Source organism: Porites lutea, chromosome 2, assembly GCF_958299795.1.
Source record: "Porites lutea chromosome 2, jaPorLute2.1, whole genome shotgun sequence".
In the NCBI taxonomy this organism is placed as follows: domain Eukaryota; kingdom Metazoa; phylum Cnidaria; class Anthozoa; order Scleractinia; family Poritidae; genus Porites; species Porites lutea.
In genome coordinates this window covers 23,039,954-23,061,302 of record NC_133202.1, presented here as the reverse complement: position 1 = coordinate 23,061,302, position 21,349 = coordinate 23,039,954, and the positions used below count along the sequence as shown (strand labels likewise).

General features: G+C 36.2%; 2 protein-coding genes across 4 annotated transcripts in view; one reads left to right on the top strand and one right to left on the bottom strand.

Moving 5' to 3' along the window:
- The window catches only part of LOC140928050 (membrane-bound transcription factor site-1 protease-like), a 51,428-nt gene extending 30,443 nt beyond the window's left edge, over positions 1-20,985 (top strand). For 2 of the 3 annotated variants that reach the window (XM_073377774.1, XM_073377776.1), the window contains 18 exons: positions 6,227-6,294; positions 6,987-7,089; positions 7,583-7,659; positions 8,059-8,133; positions 9,262-9,362; positions 10,235-10,298; positions 11,014-11,110; positions 11,605-11,652; positions 12,373-12,417; positions 13,532-13,669; positions 14,427-14,503; positions 14,995-15,090; positions 15,187-15,302; positions 16,254-16,538; positions 17,410-17,628; positions 18,621-18,743; positions 19,132-19,307; positions 19,910-20,985. In XM_073377774.1, coding sequence (XP_073233875.1) covers positions 6,227-6,294; positions 6,987-7,089; positions 7,583-7,659; positions 8,059-8,133; positions 9,262-9,362; positions 10,235-10,298; positions 11,014-11,110; positions 11,605-11,652; positions 12,373-12,417; positions 13,532-13,669; positions 14,427-14,503; positions 14,995-15,090; positions 15,187-15,302; positions 16,254-16,538; positions 17,410-17,628; positions 18,621-18,743; positions 19,132-19,307; positions 19,910-20,173 — 2,172 coding nt within the window. In that variant the 3' untranslated portion in view covers positions 20,174-20,985. The remainder of the gene's footprint in view (positions 1-6,226; positions 6,295-6,986; positions 7,090-7,582; positions 7,660-8,058; positions 8,134-9,261; positions 9,363-10,234; positions 10,299-11,013; positions 11,111-11,604; positions 11,653-12,372; positions 12,418-13,531; positions 13,670-14,426; positions 14,504-14,994; positions 15,091-15,186; positions 15,303-16,253; positions 16,539-17,409; positions 17,629-18,620; positions 18,744-19,131; positions 19,308-19,909) is intronic. The other variant, XM_073377775.1, reaches the window with a different exon arrangement.
- On the bottom strand, positions 1,685-2,293 carry LOC140927732 (uncharacterized). The gene has a single exon (XM_073377417.1). The coding sequence runs from the start codon at positions 2,291-2,293 to the stop codon at positions 1,685-1,687; it is 609 nt and encodes a 202-aa protein (XP_073233518.1).
- Positions 20,986-21,349: the final 364 nt, after the last annotated feature.

The following is a 21,349-nucleotide window of genomic DNA, read 5'->3' as shown; positions in this document are numbered from 1 at the left end:
GGTGCTGGTGTTATTATGACTGGAGTTGGAAAAAAACAAAATTATAAGAGGAAAATTGAGATGACAAAAATTGCATACACTACTTATGAAAAAGTTCTTGTTGAACTTCGAGCTGTACTTAGGGGAGATGAATGGGATAAACAAAAATTCGTAGATAGAATGAAAATAATAGATGATATGATAATTGATCAATCTCCTGAACCAGATAGATTTGAGATTAAATATAATAATAGATTTAATAACTAGTTTCAATATATAAAAATGATAAAAACTATTGTTAATTATGTTAACTTTTACTACCCTAAAATTAAAAATATAAATCAAACAGAAGATATTATAAAAACAGCATTAGTATATCGATTTTTATACGAACATTATGTAAAAGATTTTATTTCACTTGAAACAATAATATATCATTTAGATATTTTACCTATTAACTCTAATAGTTCAATAATCAAAAATCATTTAATATTTCATAGAGCGTTTAAATCTTTTTATAAACATTACAAAGCTGGAAGAGGATGTGTTTATGTATTTGATTCTCCAATAAAAAGTGAAGTACTTGGATATCTAACTGGTATTTTATATTGGATTTTTCATAAAGGAATAATATAATCATTAATAAAAAATGAGTGCTTGCATTATTTTAAAAAAAGATCTTGAAAAACTTGGTAAAAAATTAATGAAAGAATTTTATGAACATGTACATGAGGAATACATGTTAAAAGAGTTTGATGAAGTAAAATTAAAAAGAAAATTCTATAATGAAAATCTTACTAAAGAATTTTTATCGTTTCATAAAAATGAAGAGAAAACCTTTAGAAACTTATATTTTGATAATCTCAGATATGAAGATTTAGTTGAAATGAAGACTAAAGAATTGTTATCAAAAATAGAAACTGAGATTAAAGATGAAACTCTTGATTTTAAAATAATATATAATTTTTTACGTCAAATGGATAATGAATTAAAATTAGATAAAGATATAGATCATGAAATCCATGAAGATCTTTGGTATATGAAAAAAGCATTTATTAATTTGTATAATGTGTATCATTACGATTATACATATTTAGAAAATTAAATTTTTTTTATACTACTTTAGTATAAAAAATTATTTTATCATTTCTTTATAAGTTCCCCACCATCTATCATAAGTTTCTAAAGTTTTAGGACTTATTTTAAGCTTTATACTTTTATACTTTTCACACCCCATTTCATCCAAAATTTTTTTTATTACATAAGTAATATTTATCATTCTCTTTCTAAAATATTGTTTGTTAATATGGGTCATAATGTAATTATCTATTTTTAATAACCTGTTGTAAAGTTCACATTTTTGTTCATCAGGAAGATCTATTAGTTTAGAAATCTGATTAACCTTTTTATCGTAGTAATACTTCCTATGATAAATACTCTTTTTTCTATAATGTACCCTATCATAATCTTTCATATCGTAAAATCCTAATACATGACCGTTTAACATTCCACAATTGTAACATATTTTTTGACCAAAATCAATAAAAAAAGATTCTGTATTTTTACAGCCTAAACATGAAGATACTTTTGACTTATTAATCCCCTCATTTTCTTCTTTATAATTATGTAAAATATTGAGATATTTTTTTATTTCTTCTTCTGTATATAACATTTATTATATTTAATTATTTTATCTTAAAATATATTATCTGATAGCTAGAGTATGTATTTGATCGTTTAATACTTTTCTCTTATCATCTCTATTGCTTAGAGCTACTTTGTTAACCTCTTTAGAATATATATCATGTTTCTCACTTCTTATTATTTTCATAGTTCTCATTTCTTTTTCACCAGAAAATAAACATCTAACATAATCATCAAATATTATTGACTTTTTTACCACATTTTTTTTTATTCCTTTACACTTTTTTAACTCTTTTTCATCCTCAAGTTTATAACTGTATAGTTTAGGACGTAATCCAACAAAATGAGTTATCTGTTTTCCTGATGATTCATCTTTAAACTTGCCAATCACTTTTTTGTTAACTCCTGTTAGTATACCAGAAGGATGATCTGTTGGATAATCGCTAGTATCAAATTTATTTTTTATATCATAACATATATCTTTATAAAAATCTTTTGTTTTAATCTGATACATTAAACTGTCAGTATCTGTAAACAACAATTCAGCTTTCTGCCCATATTTATCTTTGATATAATTATAATGAAAATCATACATTAGAGTTTTTGATAAGTCTAAAATTGCTTGACCAACATATACTGGTTTATTAAAATACACTTCTGTCTTTTTCATATGAATAGCAATAAGATTTCGATCAAATATTGTACATCTATCAAAGTTTGGACGACTTGATAGTTTTAGTGCTTTTTTACGATCATCAACAAGTTCTATATTTTGTCGCTTTCTAATATTTTCTATTGTTTTACCAAAAACTGAATTGTTCATTAGTTTAAAAAAGTCTTTCTCAAAATTGTTTGCAGCACATTTTCGAAGTTCTGTATTTTTTCTTATATATGGTTCCATCCAAGGAGACTGGTAAAATGATATTCCTCTGTGAACAGCAGTAATCTTCATACCCAACTCAAGACATTGTCTAAGAGCTCTGTAATGAATAACATAATTTTTTCTTGGTTTAAAATGACATATTAGTTTTTCAACTCCATCAACCTTCATTGTCTCAGGTGCAAGAGGATAGTCATTATGAAGATCCCATAATTTTGGTGGATACTCCAAATCAACTTCAAAAATATACCCCTTCTTACCAGTATTTGCCATACTATTATTTGTTTTTTCTAAAATTTCCATCACCTTTTCCACTGTAATATTAGTTATCTGCTTAAAACCATGTGTTGGTAAATTTTGAGACATAGCCCAACCGTAAAGATTGTTTGCGTCCAGATATTGTATAAATGATGATTTCTTTTCAGGATTATAATTTTTCATATATTTGTTATTAGCTTCTGCATACCTTTTTGATATGTGAGTTATTCCTCCACGAATACCACGCTCAATCATCATTAACATATCGTAATCGCTTAATAATTCTAAACGCTGACTTGTTGTTTTCAGACACGCATCCCAAGCTAGACCTGGAGCCGTATAGTAATGAGCTGGATCTAATTTGTAATGTTTGAGACAAGTTTTTCTAAAGTTTTCAAACACATCTGCTAACAACATAACATCAGATTTTAAATAAAGATCATGATAGTCTCTTATTGTTTTACACCCAAATGTATTCCAAACTTTAATAGCATGTTGGTAATCTTCATCAGTTATATCTTCATTATATAGTTTTGAATAAAACCCCTGTTTTGGTGGTAATTGTTTTTCAGATAATTTATCAACTGATGACACATAATCATAAGGAAAAACTCCTTTACGAGTTAGTAATGAAGTGTTACTCTTAAAAACATGTTTTGTAATATGAAAATCATCTTTGTTTAAATTTGAAACAAGATTGGCTAGTGATGTTTGCATAAATTTAAACGAGTCTATAAATCTTATTTCAAAATTTATTGGAATAATATCACCATTAATATGATTGTACTCTCCAACTTTAATAGTTTTAGAAAATGAAATATATTTTTCTTCAGTAGATGGTATACAACTAAGATCACCATCAATTTTAGCAAGTTGTTTAATAAATAAATGAGCATCATAACCCTGAAGATTGTGAAGTATAACTGGTAGTATTCTTGGTTTTTTACACATAAGATTACATTTGTTACGTGCTGCTCCACGGTACTCACCTGTAAAATGACAATGATCTCTAACTCTATCACAACCTAATTCACCACCACAAATATGACAATTAACCGCATTATTAAAATCTTCAATATTTTTTTTACTCATTACTAAAGGTTTTGGTTTACAATAAAAATCTTCATATATTCCTTTAGTAATTTCTGTAAGTTTTTCTACAAATATTTTAGCAATATCTTCATCATCTGATTGTTTTGTATAAATGATTGGTTTAATTCTTTTATTTACAACACCCTTTACATAAAAACAAAATCCTGATGGTTCATGTTTTTGATAGTTATAGTTGTAAGAATCTTTAGGATTGGGAGAACAGCTATTCATAGGCATAGTAAAACATTCAAAATCTGCATATACAACAAAAGGAATGGGAAGTTGTTTATCATAATTAGTAAAATGCAAATATGTTTTTGGACCTGGCATTTTTACAAATGATGTTTTATTACTAGAACAATATTTGATGTGTTTATCTAATAATTCTGGTTTTGTAAAATGACAAAGACATCTCTTACAAATATTAATTGGTTCATTTGTTCTTGAAGTAATTTGACTACGTACAAGACGGGAAAAGTTTTTAATTAATGAATAATGAAATTTACCATCTTCTTCATACAAAAATAAATCAATAGTATTTTTACAATCTTTCTCAGTCATTCTCAAAGGATAAATAGTATATTCATCATTTGAAAAAACATTTACTCCTGGAAGATTTGGATTAAGTTTTTCAAATTTGTTAATGTCTTTTACTTTCATTGGAAATGTTATTCCTTTAGTATTAAGATCATTCTCATACTTTTTCAAATCTGTAAATCTACAATCATTCTTTTCTCTTGGATAAAGATAACGAAGTACTGACCAAATAAAACATTTATTATCTTTATTAATAATATTAACAATTGCTTTTTTTCTCGTAATCCAATCTGGAAGAGGAGTATAAGAAGAACCTTTCATTGGTTTTAATTCTGTTGTATGAATTTCTAATTGTACAATTTCTTTAAAATACCACCCACTACCATTTTGTTGATAAATAGCTATATTTTCACTAATCTCTTTATAAGTACTTCTTAATATAACTTTTTCATCACTTGATTTAAAATTATTAAAAGTACTAGAATTAAAATATGATTTATCTTGAATATACATAAATTTATCACTATCTTTTGATATTTTTTCTTTCTTTTCCATCATACAAACTAAAACAAACCTTAATTTAGTATTACGATGATTTTTAATAAATTTTTTAATAGTATAATAATATTGTTCAAAAAAATGTTTCGGCAAATAACCCGGTTTTCCTTTTATAATATATTTTTTAGCAAATTCGTCTAAAGATGATTTTTCAACTTCAATTCCTTCTTCATGCTCCTTCATAGCTCTCTCAAGAGCTTTTCGTAAGTAAGGTGGGGTATCTTGTGAAATTTTTTTATTTTTTATACATTCCTCAAAATACTCCTCAAATGATTTTATCTTTTTTGGTTTAACTTTTGGTATAATTTTACCTTGTTTAATTTTATTTCCAATATTTCTCACTTTCTTTATTTCAGCAATTACTTTCATCTTTTTTTTCAAATCCTTATAATCTTTTCTAACTTTTTGTTTGTCTTGTGATAAAATCTTTTTTAATTCGTCCAAAGACAAACTCATAAGTTGTTTATTTGTAGATGATTTAGACATATCTTATATTATTAATTATTTTATTTTTTTAATTATCAATTTTTTACTACAGTGTAGTATAGGAAATGATTACTTCTGGATCACTTTAACATTTTTTTCTGGCTCTTCGAACAAAAGAGCGACTACTTGAGAGCGAATGAGCGAGTAAGCGAGTAAGCGAGTGAAACGAGCGAAACGAGAGAAACGAGTGAATGAGAGAACAAGAGGAGCGACTTTGTGAGTTGAGCCAGAAAAAAATGTTAAAGTGAGCCAGAAGGAATCATTTCCTATACTACTCACAACAACTCATATCTCCTATTTATAAGAACTACAAACAACTTGGCCCAGTTGTACATGTATTATTACAGAGTAAGAGAAAATTTCCTTTTTTTTTCACTTGTTCTTCGGAGAAGCACTATATTAAATTTGTTGTCCAAAATGCAAGAGTTCTTGTGCAAAAAGTTTTGTCAGGTTCCTAAGCCAAATGGAACTCACAAAAACAAATAAAATGGCCCCAGTAGAGCAAAGTTAAAAGGATACCCTTATTTTGTCAAGTATGAGGATTGCTTTTATGACTAAGATAAATTTTACTTGTGTTCTACTGTAATTTGAAGTCAATTTTCAAATGTTTCTGTATTTTTTCTAATTAAAAATGTTCTTTTCCCACGGACAAGTCATAAGGTTTGCATGTCTGAACTAAATTTCTACCTGTCCTGGACAATCGGACAGAGGTTTTGGCTCACCCTGATTGTTACAGTATTTATAAAATAAATGTATTTAATAATTATTGTTGTTTTGCTTTTTGATTGTCAGGTGTGGGAGCTTACTGCCAATGGTGTGGTTATGGTTTCTGCTATTGGCAATGATGGCCCCCTCTATGGGTAAGAAAACAGCAGTGTACTGCATTTGATGAACTTAACATGATTGTATTTCTATTACAAATTTCATTAGACATTGTTCCATACCCCCAATGTAAACTTACACTGTATACGTAAGGCCCAGTACATAACTCCCATTTCACATTTTTCTGAATCTAATGCCAATGAACAAGAACGTCAGATTTCCCTCATTAGGATCCAGTTTGGCACATCTGACATGTGAATTGTGACGTTTGAACTGGGCCTAAGGGATACTGCAAAACATTGACAAAGGATTTATTATGTTGAAAGACAAAAAATAAACCAAGCCTGCATGTATAATAAACAATTTTTTTTTACACCAAGACACGAAAACATTATCACACCTTTTTCCTTACTGTCACAAGGATATGTGTACATGAGCCATACAGTTTATTTACATCCAGAATCAGTTAAGGTGAATTTGCGACGCGAAAATTCCAAATTAAGTTTTGAATTAAGCCTGAAAAACAAACAGTACTATGTGAAAGTGCCATCAAAATTAATTCATTTGGATATTTACAGCATAATAGTTAGGCTTCCATCCACGACTCAAAAGTTACACGTAGGCGCTTTCAAGGGTTCATTGTTCTGACAAAAATAACAACAAATTCTGAACAGTGTGCATGTAGTGGCCATCATCTGGTCTTTTAATTTGTTGCTTTTCCACTTTGAAGAACTCTGAATAATCCTGCTGATCAGATGGATGTCATCGGTGTTGGAGGAATCAACTTTGAAGATCACATTGCAAGATTTTCTTCCAGAGGAATGACTACATGGGTAAAAACTGCCTCAAGAATTTTTTCTATCAGTCTGTAACAACTATGTGAATGCAGTTGTAGTTCCAGTTTTCACTTGTCTGCTCCATGGGCTGAAACAAGTGACAGCTAGAAAATAGGGCCTTACTGCTTGCCGAGAAATTTCAGTAACGGATGTAAACGAGTTTATCATTAGGGTTGACCCTTTATGTTACGGCAAATTATGTTGACTGCAGTGCATGCTTTGTTCCCTGTGTTATTCACATTTCATGTTATTCTCAAAAAATGAGATGAGTTAATTTAATTTGAATTATTAATCCAAATTAAAATTAATATTAACTCAACTCAAAGTCATTACACTTTCACTTGGGATAAAATTCTGTAAAGATGACGTCAATTTACATTTGAAGCAAGAAGCAGAGACTTGTTCACATTTTAAGTACATGTATTGTTTTGAGCTGATACCCCCATAAGGCATTCACCTTAAGATCTTTTTCTGTTTTGCCATTTTGTAGGAGCTTCCTAATGGATATGGCCGAGTCAAACCAGACATTGTTACTTATGGTTCTGGAGTACGAGGATCAAGTCTCAAGTATGATCAGTTTCTGTTTTCTGTTTTTGTTTGTTTGTTTTTTTGAAAAAGTCTAAACAATAGGTTCAATTTCCGCCGCTCTCTCACGTCCGGTCTTGTTCCTCCCGGATATTAAAGAGACATTTTAGCTTATCAGAGGAGGAGCATGGACTCATTTCCTGAACAGCGGGTAGCAATTAAACCTCCCCCGCAGACGTTCTTTTGGCTCGTTACGCAATCCTCCCAAACGAACGACCTTCGTGGGGCAGGAACGCGTGGTGAACCCAAGAACGTCTGCGTGGAAGGCTAGTAGCAGTTGAGCGTATCTAGACAACACTTGAGTAAGCACTGTGTTCGTAATTCAAGTATGTGCTTGGTAAATATTTCATCCACTCATTGTTTTAATAAATCTGTTTTCAGGGGTGGCTGTCGTTCACTGTCTGGTACCAGTGTCGCGTCCCCTGTTGTTGCTGGTGCAGTTTCTCTTTTATTGAGGTAGACATCAGTCTTGATTCTTTAGCACTTACTTGCATGTTCTGAGGGTCAGGGTTATTTTTTGGAGTGATTCAACAAGTTTCTTGAATTGGTGACACTTACTGTACCACAGCTTTGCACATTCAGCTAATACCTGCTGGAGATGTAGAAATAGCTTCAGAATATAGGAAATACGAAAAGTCAGTTTGAAAAGTTTCTCTGAAGAAGAAAAACGTGTTTTAACGCGAATAATTTGAAGGTCTGGGAGCTGATCATTGACTTTTAAGGGAAGCATAGTGTGATTTAGGATGCATTCGATTGACCTTTAATGCTCGATTCTAGAAGAGGAATACATAGAATAATCCAGAACATCCGTTCGAGTGACCTGCTATTCCAGTTCTGCGGAATAAGCAGGACATAATTGTGCAAGATTCTGCTCCGACAGTGGAATAATGACGTCATTTGCTCGTGTTCCGGCTGGTTTTCACAATAGTAAAGACCTTAAGATCGAGGTTTGGCCATCTTACTGCAAACAGCAAACCACGGCGTGCGATATGCGGTTCAACGTTACTCGCCTGCCCATATTTGGGACTTAAGATTCCCAGGTGGTATCTCGCGGCTTCCATGTTTGTATTCATTCATTCGTTCACTTTTATTTCAGCGGAGAAATTGTCTTTAAAAATTGCGTTTCGAAGAAAAAATTCCATAACTGATAACCAAAAGAGTTCTAAAAGTAGTGTTTTCTCTCAAATGTGGGATTGTGATGTTGTAGGATGCAAAAAACCTTGGGGTAAATCACCTGCCTTTAGAGCGTGGTCTAGCCGTACGAACGTGAATCGCAAACCACAAACCTGACAGCAGGCACTAGTCACGTGACTTCTTGACGTTCGCGGTTTGCGGGAACTGCCGATCGTAAGGTCTCTTATGGTGGACATACCCAGTGACAGTAAACGGCATTTAAACTCAAGGAAAATGATAAACTCCATTGTAAAGGTTACTACTGGGGCAAAGAAGAAACGTCTTGACCTAATTATTTCCTTGACGAAAAGCGAAAAAGCCTCTGAATTTCTCAGTCGGCATAACCTTTACTAGTGTAAAATCATTTTTAGAACAAAAAGGAGTTCAATTTTTTTTTCATGTTGTCCCTAGTGCTGTTCAGCATCGTGGAAATGCTGTGAATCCGGCCAGTGTCAAACAAGCTCTGATGGCTTCAGCTCGCCGCCTTCTAGGGTTTAACATCTTTGAACAAGGTGCATATTTTCTTCTTGACTTGCATGTATTTTGTCTTTAAAAAGCAAATTGCCTTTCCATGTTCAGGGCTGGAAACAAGTCCCGTCCAGCAGTCTGGGACAGTTTGATTTTCTTGCTGGGCAGATAACTATAAAGCTCACCTGCGCAATGGGCAACAGTCCAAGCTAGTCATCTTCTAACTAAATCATTAACTAAGATGAGCAAGAAGTGTCCCCAGGCAAGCGAAATGTGAGAGTTGGTTGCCCAAAGGACAAGCTGGAATTCAAGTTTTTTCGAGCCCTGATAATCATTCTTATAAGAAGAGAAGCTTTTTATTCTTTCACAGAATATTTTTGAGAGGTGAAAGATGGAATGTTTTCTGACATGCGCATGTGGCTTACAATAAATGAGCAGGGAGGCAGCTGTGAGCTCACCACGTTAGACTCGCAATATGGCGGGTCCCGGATTCCTGTCCCACCCTGACCGCTAGCCGGATTTGTTTCTCGATTTTCCTGTCTTTACCTCCTCGGTCATACATGTATAAATAGAAAGATATTTACCTCTTGCATGTTGGGGTTTTTAGCTATGTTACCTTTAAATTGTTTTTTGGTGACTATTTGAGTATAGTGCACTTCCACTGTAAACAATGTATTTACCTTAAATGATACCCAAATGTTAATGTTAAGAAACCCCTATATGGAACACGTAGGGTAACAAATGCATTGTCTCTCTTGCTATAATAAAATATATGAAATATTGCCCTGATACGGATATACATGTTTGTAAGGTATCGCCGTTATAACAAACGGTTTTCCTGCTCTTGAACACTCGTTGAATTATTAACTGTGAGTGGGAAGTTTTTTCCTATCAGACTGTTTTTGTTTTATTTCAGGTCATGGCAAACTTGACCTCATCAAAGCATATCAGATTCTCAGCAACTACAAACCTCAAGCAAGGTATTGACTGTCAGTTTGAGTGTACAGTCGAAACCCTACTTATGGTCGCCTCTTAATGTATACATTAATTGGCTCTATCTAGGATTTATCGTTTGGGAGAGAAGTCCCTAGTGGCCGAAGGCCACGAGCTTCTTAGGATGGTCCGGGGGCATACCCCCCGGAAGTTTTTGAAATCAATATGTGCAGAGATGCAATCTGGTGCATTTTGAGACACAATTTTGAGAAATGTTACAGTGTGTACAGGGGGGCGGGGGAAGCTTCTACCCCTGAAATACCCTAGATAGAACCCTGCATGTCAAACTATTATTTACTTTGTCTTCTATGAACAATAAGGGCTAAGAGACAAAGGAACAGTCCTTTTTGCCTACAACATATGTTTGTAAATCAAAATGAATCCACTCCCAACTACTACCCTACCCCTGAAATACCCTAGATAGAACCCTGCATGTCAAACTATTATTTACTTTGTCTTCTATGAACAATAAGGGCTAAGAGACAAAAGAACAGTCCTTTTCGCCTACAACATATGTTTGTAAATCAAAATGAATCCACTCCCAACTCCCAATTCTTACAATCTTTTACTTAAATCTGTTACTGACTAGACTTCCTTAGTTTCCAAAACAATTAACCACTTGCAAAACAGGATAACTTTCTGTAGATGTATTCCCTAGAGCATAGACTGAAATATTTTTGTGTGTGTCTTGTTTCTTGGCAGTTTGAGTCCTGCGTACATAGATTTAACCGAGTGTCCTTACATGTGGCCATACTGCACACAGCCCATCTACTATAGTGGAATGCCAACCACTGTAAATGTAAGTCTGTTTTGACATAATGGCTTGTTTTGAATTACTTATCAAACGGCCTGTCATAAACTCGAGAGACATGTGCGCAGCAACATCACTGATTCATGACAGCAAGGCCATGTGGCTTCGTGAAAGCGAGGCAGTTGGCGTCAAGACAGAGAGTTCAAAGGAAGACTGTATTCAATCCGCAAACGCAAAATCTTCAACGTCATCAGGAAATTTTTGTCGCCTGGTCGTACATTGTTGTCATAATCACCATCACTATCAGCAGTTTTAGGATGACTGTTTTGATTAACATGTGCGCCATGAATTTCGTGAGAAACAACAACAGCGAATAACGAAACCTTTTTTCCACTTAATATGCTTAAGGTGCGATAATCAAGATTCGTATTAACTATAAGCTGTGTGTCTTATTCATTGTCTTGCTCATGCAACGTTTGTTTTGTAACTTACGCGATTTTGAAAGGATTCCTTAACGACTGCGTGATCGTTTCTTTAATCAGATCACTATTTTGAATGGAATGGGAGTCACTGGGCACATCGAAGGACATGTAAGTTACGTTTCTCCTAAACAAAGCCTCCACTCTTTTATCCTGATTCAGCAGAAACTTACAGTCATGTAGCAGCTCCCCTAACCCTAAAAGCCAATTGGTTCGATACCCTAACCGAGAAACAATGGGAAATGATAATAAACAATGATGTGTTGTTGCTTTCTGCGACCAATGAAGGAACACCTTAAGAGCATCTCCTACATTACCCGAAACGTAGTGGTACGTGCATTTTTGGTCACTTTGAAGTCGAGAGTGAGACTTGGTACCGAGTTTTGTCGAATTGCACTGTGGTACCTATCGGATACTATCGCCCTTTTTATTGCCTATTACGAGGTTGCTTAGGGAGCTGAATCCAAATTCGCCCCCAAAACGGTTTCTTTGTTCGAATTCGATGGAAAATTGCTTTAAAGGGGAAACTACAGTTGTCACGTGGAAATCGTGAGGTAAATGGCACCTGCAGCTTCTGACACGCTGTTGTTGTATTTTGAAATCGAACAGAGGAACTGTCTACGCTCCGATAAATATCCCTTCCAATCCCCCCCCCCCTCCCCTCAAAGAAAAAAATCTAACAAATGTATCATTAACGATATGTTTACAAACTAAGACAGAGTCCTGTAACCATAATCAGAGAAGACCAGAGCTGCCGTACAATGCTTTTGTTCGGAATATTTAATGCAAACGTAATCTGAAAATTAACTTAACTGTTCTTCCTATTTACAGCCAACATGGCATCCCTATCCGTCTCAAAATGGAGACTACATACAGGTAAAAATATTCATAGTAGTTCCTGTCAAACGATTCCCTTTTAATCGTCTAGTTATATAAAACATGGAGACAAAGTGATTCGCTGAGAAGAAGTTGAATACACAACACGTAGGGGAGAACTTCTGACTAGCTTCGAAGTGTATGATCTTGTGATAGAAAACTGTGTGTCGAATATTTGATATTATTTCCCACACAAATTGACTTTAGAAGGAGAAATTAATGATTCAAAATGGAGAATTTTCTCATTTAACATTATTTTCTCTTGTATTAACTATTTTCTTTAGTAAATATTAATGAGTGAGAACATTACTAGGAGAAACCTCTTTTGCAGCTCATCCTGCTTTAAGGTCAAGAAGGCACCCTTCGATTGCCTTTTTTGCTTTCATGGCTGCACAAAGCAAGGTCTTAATGTGTGTCGCTATCTTGGCTTGTTTCATAATAATATTCCAAGACGAAGCACACCAACATAGTTCTTAATTGATTTCTTAGTTATAATGTCCGTGTTCAGAAAGAGGAAGGAAAACTCGCTTCGTCTGTGCACGTCTACCATAAAACGTTGGCCGGAATAAAGACATTTTACATTTTAGTTGTTTAGAGAACGGCAAAGAAATGTGCAAGTTCCTAAAAAGTGTGATGCACGTGCAGAGTTGTTTTGCTCGTAGAACCTGTTTTTGTTTTATTGTTGTTCATTACCAAAACAACAACAATGCATTTCACTGCCGTAACAGAACGATTACGACGTGAAATTTTGTAATTTCTTGTTTTATGGAGGACGCTAAAACAAGACGACGATTTTATTTTTATTTTTCTAAACTTGGATACGGTCCTTAAGGAATCAATTACAGAAAAAGTCACTACAGTTGACAAATTAAAAAAAAAAGGAATGATAGCGATGAAGTTTGAAACAGCGGAAATTCACATTTTAAATACCGTTTCTCCTAATTTTCAACCGTGGACATTACCCTTGTACATAAGAAGGCTTTCACGAGCAAAATTGAATTGCTTCAAGAAATGATCTGAAGCTGTAATACATTTGTTCAGCTTTCATTTACCAGAATAGCATGACGTACAGTGATTGTTCACTTACTTTTATCTGCCTTTTCCTTGCCTTAAGGTTGCCTTTTCTTATTCATCTGTTCTGTGGCCGTGGTCTGGATATCTGGCTGTTATCATCACGCCTGCGCAAAAAGCTGAATCATGGGAAGGCATTGCACAAGGTCACGTGTCACTCACCGTGGTTTCCCCGCCGCAGGTATGGGTGATGGTTTCAAAACTGTGCTGTAGCATAATCACTATTTTAAATTTGTGGTAGGACCTTGTTCCTCTTCCTGCTAGCATTTTACAGTTTGAGCTCTTAACTATATTTGTTCGGGCTCAACTATCATACTGAAACAGTACACAAGTAGTTGGAGAGCGTAGGGAAGGATTGGATTTCTTTATTTCCCCATGACAAACAAAATAAACAAAATAAATTGATACGTAACAAGAATTGGAACGATGAGAGAAAGTTTGTAGACGAAAACCTATAAGGTTAAGAAGAATTTTCGTACGACTACCAAATTCTTACAAAAGATATCGCTAGCAACCAAAACATCATGGAAACAACAACAAAAAATTGCATCAGCCTGAGTAAATGAATAAACAGATAAGTAATAAATGAAAATAAAAGAAAAAAGGAAACTGGGATATGCGATACCTATGCAGGAAGACACTTGACTGTCCATACGAAGGACACCTTTTTTGAGACGGTCGACCGGCATCGATGGTTTCCTTCTAAGAAAGAGTTCACAGCATACCGTTTCTGTGAAATTCTTGGTTAAGCCGTCTCGTATGGTTCACATTCTCATGCAAGTTATACAAACCTTACTGTAAGGGTAACTGCTGAAATTAGAAGCGTCAAGAGGTCATATCGTGCATGTGTCATGTTTTTATACTCTGCTAAAGCGTAAAGCATTCTGGTCCAGTGTTAACTTATCTCTAACTATATAACTGTTACTTCTGACCTGCAGGAATCGGAGATTGAGCCAAGAAGATCTACCATCAAACTTCCCGTTCGTGTCAAAGTGATACCCACACCACCTAGAAGGTTTGTAATGCTGTTTGCGCATTCGGTCAATAAAATAGGTAATTTTGCACTTGCGTGTCTTTTGCTATGTTCACACTATCACTGGATAGCTTTTCGTGCCGACACTAAAAGCTATCCGTTATAGTGCTAACATCCCATCTTTCCTACTTATTCAATTCCGCTATAGTCTGCTACTCAGTTGTTTTCAGTGTCGTCACGAAACGTCCCCAGCGTTGCGTGACGATACTAAAAAACGACTGTGTAGCAGACTACTTCCGCTACGGTCCGAACACAGAACCTATCCGATATGTGACTCTCCAATCAAGAGATCGTCGCGGCGCAGCTTCGCTCCGTTACAGAAATCGCGTTGGAATAACCATTCCCTGACCCGTTGGACCGCAGGTCAGGGGCGATTACTGGGCAGAGTTTTGCGTTGTTACTGAATTTCTATTTCATTTTGTATTTGTATTTTGACCATTCTCATCAGACTCTTACCCATTTAATCCTTGCAGCAAGCGACTGTTATGGGATCAATATCACAACCTTCGCTATCCTTCCGGATATTTCCCGCGGGACAATTTGAAGATGAGGAACGACCCCTTAGACTGGTAAGTTACGATTAGCTTTGTTTTCTAGCGAAGACAGGGAGCTTAAGTGGGAGGTATTGCCAATCAGCTGGTATAATTGTTGAACTTTACTTTCAGGAATGGTGATCACATTCACACCAACTTCAAGGATATGTACATGCACCTCAGGAATGCCGGGTATTTTGTGGAAGTTCTCGGTTCGCCGTTCACGTGCTTTGATGCCACAAAATACAGTAAGAAGCCATTTTCTTTCTTTTTTCAGGCTCTAAAATTTGTAACGCTTCGCATCTTATAAATCAGTTGGCGCGTATACAAAGACTGTATATAATGCTCGAATGCAATGACTTATGGATCATCTAGTAAACATTTAGTAAAAAATGCATGTCGCTGTGAGCGTGTAGAGTGTTTCTGATCTACCTAACGGTAGTCAACGAGGTCTTTTTCATTCTACTTAACTTGGTGTAATTATTGTTCGGGAATATTTCCCGGCGCTGGTTTACAATCAAGGACTGTATCTTTCAATTCCACTACATGCGTTTATTCTCTCTCAAGGTGCGTTCAATGTTACACCCTCAGTGTCTTTTCCGTTCTAAACTACAGCCCTTAATACATCAGTGACATACTTTCACAAAAAAGAAATACTATAGTGCTGCGGTTAATTCTTGGCTCGCTAAACGTTATTGTAATGCGTAGCTCGAAATCAAGCCAAAATTGTTCTTTGTTTCCTTAAATCAGCGCGTGAGCTATATTATCTATGCAATCTGTAAGTAAGTGTCACGCAGTGACGTAAAATAAGCAACTGTCGTTACGTAGTATAGAATACAATTGATTATTATCTGACAGTAATGTTATATGCTACAAAAAGTTGTATTCACGTGCTGACTCCGATGCTGTGTCTGTTGTTATGCCAATAAAACACTGAGTGCGCCTGGCTTTAACGCTATTTCAATTTTTGTGCACTGGCAAATTACTGTTTGCTACTGACTGACTGAAGTATCATATTGCCCTATGGCACACAATTTCTGTGAGTCAATGACCTTTTAGCTCTTTAGTGTCCTCACGTTCTTTATACGGTCCATTCCTATTACTCTTTCTTTGGATTCTGCGTTTATTCGCCGTTAAAAATCGCTGGCATCAGTCCCTAAGCTTATCTGATTGTAACGTTTCGTGTTGTTTTCTCTTAGGTACGTTACTTCTTGTAGACAGCGAAGAAGAATACTTTGCCGAAGAGATCACCAAACTAAGGGAAGACGTTGAAGAGAAAGGCTTATCAGTTATCGTGGTGGGCGACTGGTTCAATGTCCCGGTTATGAGGAAGATCAAGTTTTATGACGAAAATACGAGACAGTGGTGGATGCCTGATACGGGCGGAGCCAATGTTCCAGCGATCAACTCACTTCTCTCTCACTGGAAGATAGCTTTCAGTGACCAGGTGTATGAAGGAGAGTTTACAATCGGCGAGAATAAAGGTGAGACTAAGGTTTAGCAAAGCATTCGTTGTTTGCGTTAATGTTAACCTTTCTAAGGGCCTGTTTACATGGAGGTAGGGGACCGCAGGTGTGTGAGGTAACCCGCCTGTCCATATAAACTCTCATTTTAATTTGATCGCGTTTACGTGATAGGCGGGTTGACCCGCCATAAGTTACCTCACCTACCCCGGGGTCCCCCACTTCCATGTGAACAGGCCCTTAGTTTACTCAACCTTTTGTCACCCCAGACAGTGACGTTCAGAACAAAAACAAAAATGAAACACACAAAACACACTACACGTTAGTACTTTCTTGGCGTTGGAATGTTTGAATTGATAAGAAGGAAAAGAAAATATAATGTGGAAGAATAATTATGGTACTTGATGAGCTAACTTCCGTGAATGCTTGCATTCACCAGTACGTAAACGAAGTTTGTTTTTTATTACTAAAAGTAACAGAAAGAGTCGACTAGATAGTTTTACCGTATTATCTCGTCGGCGGAGTAAGCTAGATGTTAAAATTACATCACATTTATGTCGTTATGATTAACTAAGTGTGTGTTTGTTTCAGTCTCAGTTTTAAGTCTTCTTTATTTTTTTTTTTTTTAAAGTTTGTTAGAGATAGCTTTTGTCTAAAATTTTAGTTCTTCTTAGTTCAAGTTTTGTCAGACTCAGCTGTCTTAATGGTAACAAATGCTTGTCTTTTGTTGTCGTTTTTCTGGTTTATTTCTATCAGCAAAACTACCAGCATTCGCAGTTCTTTCGTCCGCTATAGCTGAAGATTGAAATTCTTAAATTCAGCTGAGCTACATTACAGATTTCAACAGATTGTGTACGTTTTAAACACTTTGCTTTCTAATTGTTTTCTGTAGTCTTGTACTCGTCCGGAACAAGCTTAGCCTCGTTTCCATCCGAAGGCCTGGTGATAAAACAGAAGCTAAATCATCAGGGAAACGAGGTTGTGACGGGGGAGACTAAGACCGAAGAAGATGTGGCGATCTTGGGTCTTTATCAGGTACCAGGACCCTCGAGTGGCAGGCTCGCATTGTATGGTGACTCCAACTGCCTGGACAATGCACACATGGAAAAAGGTATTGGAATCCTTCCTCCATAGAAAGGATGTATTATTGTAGTGCATCCCTTGAACATAATTGGTTCCAGGAACGCTGAAGGCAGCGAACTACGGCCCGGCGAAAAGGCCATACATTTTCTAGACTGCGAGCAGTCTCTCTTTTTCTTCAAATTTAGTGAGAGCAATGCACGCGCGCGGGAGCGGCAAAGCCGCGAGACGCGCGAAACGAGGGCGGCAGCCCGAGAAGAAAAAAGAGATTTTCTTATTTAAAAAAAAAACCTCTTTAATACGGTTAACGGCCAGGTTTTTAAAAACACAAAAAATGGAATCTTTTATCATTTCACCCCATTTAATACAGCCACTTATTCGAAATTTAGAAAATCAAAATGCCTGTGACATGTCATTTTGATTGACCAAGTGGGCTAAAGCTGTTCTTGCTTTGTTTTTAGGCTAAAATGCATTTCTGACGGTTTAATAACCGATATTTAAGAGTGTTCTATGTTCTGAAGGAAAGTTTCAAGTAGTTTTTACAGCTATTGTACGCAATATCTACATTCCGGCTGGTTATTAAAGAGAATAGTTGTCATTCAAGAAGTGCGAATGCAATATATAGTGCATGTGCCATAACGGAAACGTGACCCTGCCCCGGTAATACGGCCACCCCGTTGATTCGGCCATTTTTTGTTTGTTTGTTTGTTTTTTAAGCCGTTTGGGGTTCCACTGTATACATGTATGTAAGAGGCAGCGTTGCCGACGGATTAAAGCGCTGGAATTGCAATTCGAAGGCCCCTAGTCCAAGCCCTGAATAACCTTTAGGTGGAATTGGAGTAATTGTGTGGCTGCCAATGTCGATTTTAGCGTGGTTTACGTAGTGTGGACCGACGCGCGTCCGGTCATCAAGACCTTATATAGCAGGTTACATCATAACCTTATACAACATGAAACACGTGGTTGCATATTTGAATGACAGCCAAAGGTATGTGCTTACTGTTTTTCCTTTTTTGTCGACAGATTGTTTTTGGCTTTTGGACCTGCTGTTGGACTTCACTTCAAACAAAATATTATCTCCCATACTAAAAGATCTAGACAGCGGCCCTCCCAAACCCTCCGAATCAGTACCTGAAAGAATGGACGGTGAGAGTGATAAAACACTTAGAGTATAAACATAATGCATGGCCATTTTAGCGTCAGTTTATATACGAGCCTTCGTTTCCGTCATGCTATCTTTAGAAGCATGAGTAGCGATAACGACGGCCCTAGTGAAAATATTTCCTAATTAAAATTGCCTTTGTTGTGTTTGTTGCTTGCTTCCGATTATTTAAAGTCTTTGAACTTATTGAAAATTGTAATTCTTATTAAAAACAACGTTTTGAGTCACAAGAAACCACTATTTCCTTTTACGGTTATTCTCCCCACAAAATACAAAATTTGAACAGTATTGTTAAAAAGAAAAATATTCTTACTCATGAAAGTAAGAACTGAATAAGCCTCTTCATCCATATTCTTTGTTGGTGGTTTTCAGGAAGTCACCTTCATAAATACTCAAAAGTACTGGACTCAACTCAACTTGGAGCCATTGAGACTGTCCCTTTGCCAGAATGTCCCGCGCAGGCGTGGAGCAAACCAGAGCCCCTCAATATAACGGCCCCTGAGAACCTTCACAAGCAAAGATGGCTCCTATCAATTAATCTTGATCAGGTAGGTGCTTGTTTGTCACTCTCTTGTATCTTGGCGTCTGCCTGCAAAACATTTGCAGTGAAAACATTGTGTTGAGAGTAAGTTTACAGGGCGAGTGTATGGTGAAGTCAAGGTATAATCTCGCCAAAACTCAGTACCGAGAAAACGAAAAAATACGTCCAGTCTCGAGGTCCTTTTCTACGCTTACATTAAAGATAAAAGTACTCCCGCTCAAGCTTTTGGTTGGCTCTTTGCATGATGAGCCGAGAAAGCCAAACGTGTCAACGATTATCTTTCGTTAAGGCACTTGCTTTGTTATATGAGAGTTGTACTCTAATTTCTGGGTGAATTTCGGAAGTCGATCAAGTATTCTCCCGTTTGTCCCAGTAACTATAATGATAAGCAATCACTGGATTCGGCTTTCGTGTGATGTGAGGAATTATGAAGATCGAGAAGGGTGTTATTCCCATTCTAAATAATCCCAAAAATCAGACTTACCTCGATCGATGTTAAGTTCCCGTCTTCAGTTGCATCGTTACACTTGGTAGTTAAAGAACGTAAGAAAAGGCTAAGTGGCTCGCGAGGCTGGAATATTGACTACTATTGTTTTTTCTGTTGCCTAGCTACCCGTGATCGTCCCGCGTCACGTGCAGCGAGTAGCACCGTACCCAGATGTAGGTGATTCAGACCCTGAAGAACTCCCTGTTGCAAGTCATATGAGCGTAATGTCCACCCTCCCAATGTACGTGGTACTGTTCACAGCAATGGTTGTTTTGTATTGCGTTGTTCTTTCGTGTCGAGCGCATCGTAAACCACGAGCTAAGAAAGGCAAACCTCCTAAAGCAGCGCGCCTGGCCGTACCGAGGACCAAACTGCCCTACGTGTGATGGGATGAAGAGTTATGGTTAAGTTAGTTCAACTGTGAAGTGAGCATTGCTCTTTGGAGCGGTACCTGTGGGCTCAAATCATGTACCTCCCCGCCTGAGTACACAACCAGACAGGGCCACATTTCGGTACCCCTTCAGAGTACATCGAGTTTGGGACTTGGAACGTGGTTCTTGTGTGAGCTCCCATGGGGAATCATGTCAAGTTCTTAATGTGGAGCCAAGTCACTCATGTAGAATTTGAGGACGTTCCTTTATCCCCATCTATAATCAGCGCTGGACGCTGGCCACTCATTTCTACCAGACTCTCCACATAGACTACAAGTTATCGATAGTGATGGTCGATCGTTGTTTATCAGATCATTGCTTATTCTGAGTTATAATCAGAAAACAAGAAATCAGGAGTAGAGTATCAAATTCAAGAAACGATTGTGATGCAAAATTATTTTGGTTCACTCGCCGATATTCGGCACATATTTTTAATGCAGATGTAACAAAAACAGTGGCAGCTTTCTTACAACAAGAATTTTTTTTACCCGGAGTCTGCTTCGACGAGAAGTGATACTCAAAAGAGACAGTTCAATCCCATTTGCTAGGGGCACCCAACGAGAATATAGTTCAAAACCACTTAAACATAGCATTGTTAAACGTAGTTTAGTATTTAAACAGTAGATATAGGCATATTTTTATCCTGTAAAAAGTTTTTTCTGTTCGGATTTCCTAGTTGAAAGTCTAGTGATCCGAAAATTATAGGGATCAAAACTTACCTTCTTGAAAATTTCAGCCAGAAAAAAGGCTCCCGAAAAATTCTAGGTTAAAAATGGGCAATTATACCATTTTTTAGATGTTCGAAAATCCTAGGAGAGGCAGGCAAGCAAGAAATTTTACAACAAATGTTCCGAAAATTCTAGATCTCAAATCGTCCTCCGAACAGATATTTTTCGAAAAATGACGTTGGGTGCCCCTGGTTTGCTTTTAATGGTAGTTCAACTGTCGGAACGAGACGTAAAAGTTTGGGAACGTTACGAAAATGAGAAATTTGTCCAAATGTATGTCTAGGAAAATAATATAAGGTCAAAACCTTTCTCAAAACAATAAATGTGAAAGTTGTGGTTGGTCAGACTGGATATTAAAACTTGCACGCATATAACCGGTTTCCGGCAACAACGTATGATATGA

Coding starts and splice junctions, on each gene's coding strand:
- LOC140927732 (XM_073377417.1), bottom strand. CDS start 2,293: ATGAAAAAGACAGAAGTGTATTTTAATAAACCAGTATATGTTGGTCAA.